At 37.4% G+C, this 11,162-nt stretch overlaps 2 protein-coding genes and 1 long non-coding RNA gene across 5 annotated transcripts; 2 read left to right on the top strand and 1 right to left on the bottom strand.

Moving 5' to 3' along the window:
* Window positions 1-1,848: 1,848 nt before the first annotated feature.
* LOC121800457 (auxin-responsive protein SAUR72-like) lies at window positions 1,849-2,488 on the top strand. The gene has a single exon (XM_042200034.1). The coding sequence runs from the start codon at window positions 1,849-1,851 to the stop codon at window positions 2,380-2,382; it is 534 nt and encodes a 177-aa protein (XP_042055968.1). The 3' UTR covers window positions 2,383-2,488.
* A 915-nt stretch (window positions 2,489-3,403) lies between these two features.
* Window positions 3,404-7,416, bottom strand: LOC121797667. Of its 2 annotated transcripts, none has more exons than XM_042196312.1 (13): window positions 7,202-7,416; window positions 7,085-7,122; window positions 6,919-7,003; window positions 6,544-6,649; window positions 6,382-6,452; window positions 5,972-6,038; window positions 5,663-5,722; window positions 5,256-5,327; window positions 5,051-5,152; window positions 4,336-4,410; window positions 4,014-4,112; window positions 3,809-3,925; window positions 3,404-3,723 (listed from the first exon to the last, which is right to left on the bottom strand). In XM_042196312.1, the coding sequence occupies exons 1-13, from the start codon at window positions 7,351-7,353 to the stop codon at window positions 3,610-3,612; spliced, it is 1,158 nt and encodes a 385-aa protein (XP_042052246.1). In that variant the 5' UTR covers window positions 7,354-7,416; the 3' UTR covers window positions 3,404-3,609. The 2 variants fall into 2 exon arrangements, with proteins under 2 accessions (XP_042052246.1, XP_042052244.1); XM_042196310.1 differs by having other exon boundaries at window positions 5,663-5,725; window positions 7,202-7,412.
* LOC121797668 lies at window positions 7,207-10,412 on the top strand. 2 transcript variants are annotated; one of them, XR_006049937.1, is made up of 6 exons: window positions 7,207-7,345; window positions 7,507-8,236; window positions 8,309-8,432; window positions 8,713-8,777; window positions 9,016-9,161; window positions 10,131-10,412. It is a non-coding gene; the product is annotated as an uncharacterized LOC121797668 (long non-coding RNA). The 2 variants fall into 2 exon arrangements; XR_006049938.1 differs by having other exon boundaries at window positions 7,507-8,432.
* The last annotated feature ends 750 nt before the right edge of the window (window positions 10,413-11,162 follow it).

Raw genomic sequence — 11,162 nt, 5'->3', positions numbered from 1 at the left:
CACACTTAGATTGGTGAGCTCTGTTACACTTACACAAGTAAACATTGAAGAGAACTGAATAACACTTCCTAACAATGCTAAAATCCATTGACAAACCAAGATTCGCATAATAGAACTGGCAACTACCTCTTTCTAAACACAAATGTTAGTTCATGAGTAGAGAAGGTCTATAGATGGCGTGGCGCTGGGCGATCTCAATGCGTTATCGAGGGTCGTTCATGGTTTCATCTCGCAAGGCTTGAAGAATCCCCTCACACACCAGCTCCCTACCAACACACCAACAATCAGATTACATGGCACATTTATTATATTTTTATCTGCTATTCCCATTTTTTAAAAAACAAGTGACGCATGATGGAGATGCGTCTCTCCCTAAGACGCATTAGCGTCATGCGTCTTTAAAAAAAATTGAAAAATTGGACGACGCATGAGCGTCATGCTTCTTTGTGTAAAACGCATCTTCGTCATGAGTTTCATTAAAAGGAGACGCATGATCCTCATGCGTCTCTCCCAAAGCCGGAACAAAAAAAAGTCCAGTACACTTATGTAATGTTAATCATACTCTAGAACAACAAAAGAATTATCCCGTCTTTTGACTCATTCCACTAGTACGTACACAGTTTGGGTAAATGATTCTCAAAAGCCCCCCAGTTTAGTGGGAACGTCTGCATTCAATAGGGTGGCTGTTTCGTTGACTTCCACCGTCGGTTGAAACAGTTGGACTCCCATAATTTTATTTTAGTTGGTACTACTTTTTTCTTTTCTAATTAATTGGTTAGGTAGTTTATGTATAACGCAAAAAACAAATGATTTGCAATAGACCAAATGTTGGTACATTATATAAAGCTGGTGAGCTTGTATTCACTAATTCTTTTGGCTGAGTACATTATGTTAGATTTTCTTGATATTTCGTATAGCAAAACTTGATACTACTATGTTTTTATAGCGTGTGTGGGGTTTACGAAAATACGAATACACTCTCTGTATGAGGAAAATAAAAAGAGACTAAATTAACATACACATGCCCATTTCCATTTGGGTATGAATGATTGGCATGAGCAGCACAATGCCTACTCTCTCTCTGTCTCTCTCTCACATGGCAATTCAATTGTGTGCCATCTTCCACGATCTCTAATAAGCACTTGAATCAAATAAACAATGGAGCAACAGTACATTGGCAAAAATAGTTTAATAATGGTGTGAATCAATTAATGGCATTAAATCAAGTGCAAATACCCAAAAACAAGCTGGGATGGAGATAATTATAATAATGGACGTCACGTTCTCTTAAGGGCGTTTCCCAATGAGGGTATTGTACGTCTTTTTCCTCTTTATTTAGTAACAATATCGTAGATCTCTACGTGACATTAATATTTAATCATTAGAGTATTAAATATTTTGAATGCTCTACAACAGCAAATAATTGGATCGGCGCTGCCAGGCTTTTTCGAACAACTAAAATCTGGAAATGACTTAATTACATTAATTCGTAGCTACCGAGATCTACATATTCAAACCAAAAAATGTACGTATATATATATATGAATACTATAGTACTGTTAGTTTCGAATTTTGAGGCACGACCCACCATTATCATCATGTATTATTGACCATCATTAATGATCCCTCGATATTGTACGTTGTACTTAACAGAAAAGAGAAATGATTAACTTGGTGTTTAAGTATTGCTAATTAAGATAATAATCCAAGTTGAACATAGTTTATGGTTTGACCAACAAAAATAAGGAATCTCGCCGTGTCTATATATTGTCTAGGTCAGCCATTTCCTAGCTCCCATCTCTCTTCTTCTTCCACACACAGAGACTCATCATCTAGAGGGAGTGAGAGATGGATTCTTCATCAAGAAAATCTAACAAGATTAGAGACATAGTTCGACTACAACAAATCCTAAAGAAGTGGAAGAAGGCCGCCAAAAGCAATGCTACAACTTCAACCACAGCCACAACCACCAACAAGAGCATAAAGTTTTTGAAAAAGACACTGTCTTTCTCAGAGAGCTCTTCATCCTCCACAGCCGTGACAAATGCCGTCCCCAAAGGGTTCGTGGCGGTGTGCGTAGGACTCGAGCTAAAGAGATTCGTGATTCCAACAGAGTACCTGAGCCACCAAATGTTTGGGATTCTACTGAGAGAAGCTGAAGAAGAGTTTGGATTCCAGCAAGAAGGTGTGCTTAAGTTTCCATGCGAGGTGGAGGTGTTCGAGAAGATATTGAAGATGATGGAAGACAAGAGGTCACTGTCATCGCCATCTTTGGTGCTTATGCATGATGATGGAGATAACTATGATCTCATCATCAACTGCTCCAGTAACTACTCTCCGGACGCTACTGACCTTCATCACCACCCGCAGATGTGCAGATGACAATTCATTTCAAAAGTATGTTTACAGTTTTGTATGATAATGGAATGATTGTGGGGGCATCGTTTCGATTTAGTATCTAAAAATAGAGTATGATTCAAGGTTTGATCAATAATAACGGCGACCACGTACTACTGTTACAGTACAAAGCATGCATGTGCCTTGTATACGCATGCCATGTTATGTTTTTTTTTTAATTGCAAAACTCAAAACATTTTCTTCTTACTTAATCGCTTTAGATTTATATATATGGAGATATATTTCATGCAACCTTTATGATCAAGATTACTAGATTAGAGAAGAAGATCTTTAATGTGGCTAGCTAGCTCGTACACTAATTCGTCTTATACACCAAGCAAGTTGCTTAAATGAAGATCATTGATTGTATATTGATTTTGGACACTCTACTGATGATGGAAAAAGTGTTTTCTTGAATTCATCACCTCAATTATATAGCTTGTATAATTATTACACACGCTACAATGTTATTGCTTGATTTGATGGTACTAGTACTACATTTATTACCCTTTGATCCCATCAGAGTGGGAAAATTTTTGGGTCAAAGTTGAGTTTAGAATAATGCTCCACTACATAGTATTTTTACAAGTAACCGGAATTCGTGGTGCTCTCACATTAGTAACTGACAAAAGCCCCACCCACGCCTCCAAATTCGGTATATTATTATACGGAGGGGTATATTATTATATGGAGTATACTATTATGGTGTTCGGTTTTCAAGATAAAATAATACCAAGATACTTATAATTATAATCTAGGATTGAGTTGTGAAACTATTTTAGTCATAAGGGGTTAGCTTGAGTTGTGGGATTGAATCTCATGAACCAAACACACTAATACAAATTTAATCCGTGAATACAATCTTGCAAACAGAACACCCTTTGCCTGTATACATACAAAAGTTTTTGTGTGTGCTTGCGTGTTTTGACTCAATTCTTTTTATTTTTTGGAAAAAAAACTAAGAAAGATTAGATTGTAAGTAAACACACATCATCATGAAACATGATTTAATAAACCCTCTGCATTTTGTCATTAAGAGTGCACAAGAAGACACACGTAACATATAAATTCTGTTGATTCATTCCTAGTTTGTTACAAACTGAAGCCAATTCAACAAACTGAAGCCAATTCAACATCTTCACGAGGACATCCATCTAACCCAGCAAAGTAGCAAATCGCAATGGGGATGTGTATATGGAGTCATGATCATTGCTAGCGTGAATATTTGTCTATGAGCGCCTTTGCTTTATCTGGTGCAAAGAAACGTGCCTGTATAAACATTCTCTCTGCATCACCTGTACTCCCATTCTCTTTCAAGATAATGCCCTGCAGTTGTTGAAATATGCTTCAAGTCACTAGTTCATTCTTAACCATTTTACTCATCTTATTAAACAATTTTATGCATATTGACCTTTGCTAAGTAACCCCTGAAATCATCAGGGTGGCTAGATATAAGTTGATCATAAACAGCTACTGCATCACTTATGTGGCCCCAATCTGCATAGGCTTTTCCTAGAAGCAACTCCACCTTAACTCACAAACAGGATCTTAATATTTTATCATTTTTATGAGGATGCTTGTACTTAACAATCCAATTCTCTAAGATAACTACTCACTTGAATGGGATCCACATCCGATCTCATTTCTGCAGTCACACTATCACCACTAGCTTCTTTATTCAAGCGGTCACGAGCTTCCAGGAGCATCTTAACAGCCTATACAAGCAGAAAATATATGTTTACTGTTTGTATATGAAATACTCCTACAATCTATGCGAGACCAGGTAATGGATACAAATAAATCAATATCACTATGTTGAGGTTACGTAACTCTGCATGAGTTGCACCAGTCAAATTTACAATGCATGACACACTATCATTCAAGGCGTGCCAGAAGACATACTTCGATTAAAAACATACAGTATCATTTTGTAGTTACCTCATCAGGTTTCTTGGCAGATATCAATGAATTTGTAAGACCTCGAAGGATTTCAAAGTCAACACTCCTAGATGCCTGCACAAAATTAGTATTCAGCTTTCCAAAAAAATGTTGCTCAACTTTAGACACTCTTGAACCATGGGACAGCATACAGAGCCTAAGCTTACACAGGATATTTAGCCGGCGGTCATGGAAGAGTATATAATGTTTATATCCTAATCTTGAAATGGTCTCTTGAGTTTTAAAACTAAATAAGATGATGGAGCTTATAAGATTTCACCAACACTATATTGCAATTAATATAATCAAAGGCAAATGGAAGTTCTTTTGATATTAAAAACCAGTTAACAACTCTTTATTTTCCTGAAGAAACTTATACAATCCCAATATCCGATTCTCAAGCATTCTAGGGCCTCCATTAACCTCTAAAATCCCTCATAACACATTTTCTGGTGCATCCTAAGTTGCATCAAAATTGTCAAATGAAATGTCACATTTGGATGGTTAACCTAGTGATACATATGGTCTGCACATGTCATTTAATCTCATGGATAGCATGGACCACAAAAACTGGCAAAATAAAGGATAACATTCTCTTTACGATAGGCAGACTTGTAAATCCACACTCTATATGGAATATGGTTCCCAAGTGAAGTGATCATATTACAAAATCATTCAGTAAACCTAAAGTCTCCAAAGTCTATCATAGACTAACCCTTTCAGCATTCCTATAAGCAAGAACACTTCCTTCATAATCTTTCAGCTCATATTTGACTTCACCAAGCAAACGAAAAGCATCAGGGTCTTTTGGTTTCTTCTGCAGATAGAAGTAGGCCAATTTAGAGCAAAAGTCAAAAATACTGGCTCGATATGGTATGTGGTTCACCATTATAATGGATTTTTAGGAATAAATTTCTAACCTCTGTCAATTTTTCAAGCAACGTTGCAGATCTTTTATATTCTCGCATTTCTGCCAGGGTTACTGCAGCTCCCTAATGAAAAAAAATATGAAAGAGTAGGCTTTTTGTTGAATCACCTCATAGAGTTGTATCATTCTTTTGTGTGCATACTGAGTTTCATAGTGTTCAAATAGCAGTCATAGAATACGAAAATCATTAGCTTTCTGCAGCTGCTGTGAGACAGATTTGTTTTTGATACACAGTTTTCTAAAGCTGAGTGCTGTGTGTGCATAGCTTGAGCTAAGTTGCTAGAGTTTATTGCCATCACATGATGGACTCAACCCAGTTTAGTAAATGTCATACACAGTCATAGAGCATCATGAGAATATCTGTATGTTATATCTTCATATTAATGCATCAGAACTCACTTCAAGAGCAGTCGAATCTTCAGGTGAAGTGGCAAGTGTTTTTTCGAACTCCTTCAGCCTCTTCTGTAAAAGTGTGAAAAAATTATGCAAAGGATAAGATTAAAGGCAGAAGCAATTGAAGGGTCTATAAACTATACAAGAACAAAGCCACAGTCCTGAACATCAGTTTTTATACCATTGTGTGAGGATGACTACCATTATGTCAGGAATTAAAACAAATAAGTAGTATTAAGCACTAAACACAGTATGATCCAGGAACGGATATGACATAAATCACATAATGCGAAGAGTGAAGGTTATCATTCTCACCTCAAGGAATGATCTCTCTTCTTCAGAAATTTTATTGACAGTGGCAGCCTCCTCTGTAGGGCTAACACTGTCATCCAAAGAGCATATAAGTATTATTCATATTAGACCTTGCCCCCCCAAGAACCCAGAAGACTACCCCACCCCCATCTCCCTTTAGCCCACCAACCAAAAAAAAGACTGTGTATGTTGGTGAAGGTAGAGTTTTACATCAGAATATCACACAATTTAATAGTTTAAGTTTGACCATACGTTTTAGACCATTTTCTTCTAGTAATTGGGGTTTGGTCCATTTTGTTTCATACAGATTAATTAAACATCTGATTTAGGATCAACATAGCTTATACCAGAAACTGGCATTATCATTTAAATTGAAAAAAACAAGCAGAAATCAGATATTCGAAGGACAATACCTTCCAGAAGGAAGAAAGTCTCCAAGGGCAAACACCAAGCCAAATGTAACAACTGCAACTCCAACTCCGATCTACGATATGCATTCTAGAATATGGGATCAGCAATCACAGGAAAACCAGGAATTTCCAAGAAAGAAGTAAATATAATCAGAGGGATATTACCTTAGTTCCCAATCCAATTGTGGAACTGTTGTTTTCAACTGGTGCATCATAATCAATTGCCCCAATTACTTTTTTCTCTTCTTCTTTTTTCTGCTCAAGGGCGGACCTTCATAGTTGGAGGAAGTTTTGAGTCAACATAACTATAAATAAAGTTAGGAAAAATAGATAATGGGTGCAAGGGGAACGTATTGGATTGGAGGTATAGTATTTATCAGCAAATTGAAGAAGAATTGAGCGGTAATGCAGGTCAGACTAGTAAGAAATAAAGCTTAGGCAACCTGCACTGAAAGAAGACAATCTAGTGCATGAAAAAGTTAAAAAAGAATAAATAAAAAAGCAATCCTAAGAAAACATCTTTTTATCATGCAAACTTACTTTTTAATAGCCTGGAGACGCTGCTCGAAATCAAGATCATCAGAAGAAGTGTAGATGGTTTTGGGAGAGCTCAAACCAGGTGCCTCTGCCAAGATAATAGAAAAACTTAAATCAAGAGGCAAAAGTAAAGCTATGTAAATGTAATGCAGGGTTGGGGAGTAAATACGGTTGGGTGAGGTGGATGATTGCTTCGACTTGATTTTTCTGCAGCAAATTAAAGTAGATTGCAACCATAAATAGTTTAAAAGGCATAACAGGAAGGTGATGTGCAATGGTTAATTACTTGGAGTCGGGATTTTTTGATTTGGGGCCAAATCCCCGACTAGAATCGGAGCATTGGACTGAAACACCAAACCTCGACCTGGTGAGAGATGAACTGAATTCAGAATGGCGACGGAGCATGGCAGCCGCAGTCGCAGCTGCAGCGGTAGCCATTATTGTTTATAGATTGAGTTTGATCCAAGTGGCAGGCTCTTATTTGATTTATTTTTAAATTTTATTTTATTCATTAAAAAAGTACTAGTACGTTCGGGAGTACTACTACTTAATTTTGAACCTGATCTCTTCTTCATTTCGTTTTGGGGATAGGGTTTAGAAGAAGACGAATTGATGGAGAAGCATAAGCAGCAAATACGAGGCAGTGAGAAGGCGAGAAAGAAGAAAATGCCGAGCCCTCAGGAGCTGGTGACGCACTACGAGAAGCAGGGGATGGCGACTCAGGAGGCTTCGCTTAAAGTGATTGGGGATTTGCAGGGAGCTCTCTTCAGAATGATTTCCGCCAATAACAAACGCGACGATTCCAATTCTTCTCCGCAAGTGATTTCCGCCAAGCTGGACGCCGTCCACGCTCGCCTGGTCCAGCTCGAAACGAAGCTCGATTCCAAGCCCAGTTACCCGCAGGCCCTGGCTCTGGGCGTTGCCTCCGCCTCCCTTTGGAATCGCGCCCTTGAGCTCTGGAACACCGTTTGTCGCGCCACCTCTTCCGACCCCTCGTCCTAGTTTATTTCCTTTCTTAGAAAAAGAATACGATGATCCGCTTGTGCTATCGATAGAAACCATTTTGTTTCCTTGTTATCAATCCAATTTTGATATTATGATAGAACAATTGGGGTTTGAAACGATTCCGGTTTACATCATTGATCAGTTTTGTCGCTGATGTTAGACGGATGAATGTAGCTTTGCTCTCTCTTCATTTATTACCGGACGACTGAGTTTCAAGTAGTATTTCTTTTTTTCTTATGCTTTGTATAAGACCCTGGAACCATGCCACATTGATTCCACTTCAGCTCTTTAAATCGAGAAAACCAAATGCATCATGGTAAGCACGTGATCGACCATTAAATAATTTGTCTTTTAGATCATTGAAATCTTTTTCCCTTCTTTTGGTTAGGTTGGTGATCGAAAGCAGCTTTCTGCCACAGTTTTATCTAATGTTGATAGCAAATATATGTTCCAGTGCAGCATGATTGAGAGACTGCATGGGCAGGTCATCCTGTAATCATACTGACCAACAGGTAGTCCAACATAAAAGCCTATGAATATGGAGTACTAGTATTTTTCAGGGTTGTTCGGTATGCAAGATTGTATCTCAGGATTAAATATTGTTTGGTCAATCCTAGATGGATAATCATGGATAATTAGTCATAGCTAACCTCCCCAACTAAAATAATCTCACAACTCAGTCTTAGATTATATCTTGGTACTAGGAAACCAAAACACCACCTACTTGTACTATAATCAGGAGTTGCTGTGATATTCTTTGTTTTTATCAAACTGACGAGTTCATTTATTTAGGAATGGATTCCACGCTGTCCAAGCTCAGAGTTTTTAGCATTGATTTTAGTCTCTTTTGCTGACGAGTAAGTGTTCATATTGTAACTTTGTGACTCAGCTTGGAAAATAGTGATTACTGTTACGTTACCTCTATGCTTAATAGTCTAAGGACCATCTTGCAATGATGTTGAATATATTTCTTCATTTTCCCATCTTACAATACCTTTATGCTTAATGGTATTATATTCCTTTTGTTTTCTTTCAGTTTTGTCCTTTTACTGCTAGTTGTATACTAACAGTGACAGTATTTATAAAATCATCCAGAGATTTGTCAGTTTCCTCCTTTGCATTTCTATGAGGGGGAATTGCAGAATGGAGATAAGATGATTGGCAGAGCTGCATCATTCCATGAGACTCGGTGGCTTGGGGCCATATGTATTTTTGACATCATTGATGGTCTGGAGCTCCGTGTAAGAACTCTGCATCACTCTCCCTGTATTTTCAGCTCTTGGATTCTTATTTTTCCTGTGGCTGGTATGATTTGGAGTTTGGACATTGTTATTTTGATTATGAGACCGTCCATTTCCGGTTCATGCATTTTGCTCTTTGGATAAGTAAATAATGGGTTTTGTTATATTATTCACTGATACTCGATATAAGAACATAATTCACATGCGTTGCAATCAAAACGAGACAAATCTAGTCATTCAAAGCATGCAAGTTCCTTGTTTATCAACGCTTCTCTGGTCTGACAATTGAGGAGGTGGTGGTGGCATTCTTGTTGTCGTATGATACACTCCCCTTGAAAGCGTTCTTGATGTGTTGGACGTTGGTGGTGGCAAGCTCCACGATGCTCCACATTGGTTCATTAATCTTTTCTCTCCCAATTTTAAGTGTTCGTGCATTACAACTTTAAGCTCAGATTCACGGGTGAAGTATCAATAAACTTTCAATTTCCGTTTCAATTTGTGTTCTCTTTGTCGATCTCTTATGCATTTACACAAGTCAATTGGATAATCTTACAAATTGCTCTTCTTGGACGTATTGGGTAGTGCCTTGTACCTAGGGATGTCAGTGCAGCCCGCAACCCGCGAGCTAGTCCGAATAGCCTGATAATTTAGGGGTAATTCTTTTGTTGTTCTAGAGTATAATTAACATTTCATAAGTGTACTAGATTTTTTTTGTTCCGGCTTTGGGAGAGAAGCATGAAGATCACTCGTCTCCTTTTAATGAAACTCATGACGAAGATGTGTTTTACACAAAGACGCATGACGCTCATGCGTCATCCAATTTTTCAATTTTTTTAAAGACGCATGACGCTAATGCGTCTTAGGGAGAGACGCATCTCCATCATGCGTCACTTGTTTTTTAAAAAATGGGAATAACAGATAAAAATATAATAAATGCGCCATGTAATCTGATTGTTGGTGTGTTGGTAGGGAGCTGGTGTGTGAGGGGATTCTTCAAGCCTTGCGAGATGAAACCATGAACGACCCTCGAGAACGCATTGAGATCGGCCAGCGCCACGCCATCTACAGACCTTCTCTACTCATGAACTAACATATGTGTTTAGAAAGAGGTAGTTTCCAGTTCTATTATGCGAATCTTGGTTTGTCAATGGATTTTAGCATTGTTAGGAAGTGTTATTAAGTTCTCTTCAACGTTTACTTGTGTAAATGTAACAGAGCTCATCAATCTAAGTGTGACTTTTGCTTTTGAAATATTTTTTGTTTTTTACCAACATGATTTTCTGGCCTTTATTATTGCGTTTAATATTTTTCATGACACTTGCAACAGATTACTAATCCAATTCTTGGCTGAAGTTGGAGGTGAAATGTGTAAAAGGTGCCTTGAGAAGTGGAAGAAAAATAACTTATTTTAGCAACGGTATCATACAAGTAAATACAAAGAAGGGAAAATTTAGGGATCTAAATTATTGAACTTTAGTAAATTATTACCGAATGTGAAAACAAAGAGGGATCTTTGGTAAATAGTTTTGTACGCCACAAATAATTGGTTATGCTTGTTATGATCATATTGGTTAGATCCCTGGACATTGCACTAATTTTATCTGCTATTCCCATTTTTTAAAAATATAAGAATGAATAATTGACAATGAATTTATAAAAGAAAAAGCAATCCTATTTTATGGAATATTTTCTAACTTTATAATTTCTTCTTTTGTCTCTTTTTCTACGCATGGCACATTTATTATATTTTTATCTGCTATTCCCATTTTTTAAAAAACAAGTGACGCATGATGGAGATGCGTCTCTCCCTAAGACGCATTAGCGTCACACGTCTTTAAAAAAAAATTGAAAAATTGGATGACACATGAGCGTCATGCGTCTTTGTGTAAAACACATATTCGTCATGCGTTTCATTAAAAGGAGACGCAAAAGCCGAAACAAAATAAAAGTCCAGTACACTTATGGAATGTTAATTATACCCTAGAACAACAAAAGAATTAC

The sequence above is a fragment of the Salvia splendens genome, chromosome 4 (assembly GCF_004379255.2).
Source record: "Salvia splendens isolate huo1 chromosome 4, SspV2, whole genome shotgun sequence".
Classification (NCBI taxonomy): Eukaryota; Viridiplantae; Streptophyta; class Magnoliopsida; order Lamiales; family Lamiaceae; genus Salvia; species Salvia splendens.
Note: the sequence above shows the minus strand (reverse complement) of the source record. Positions and strands in the feature narration are given on the sequence as shown.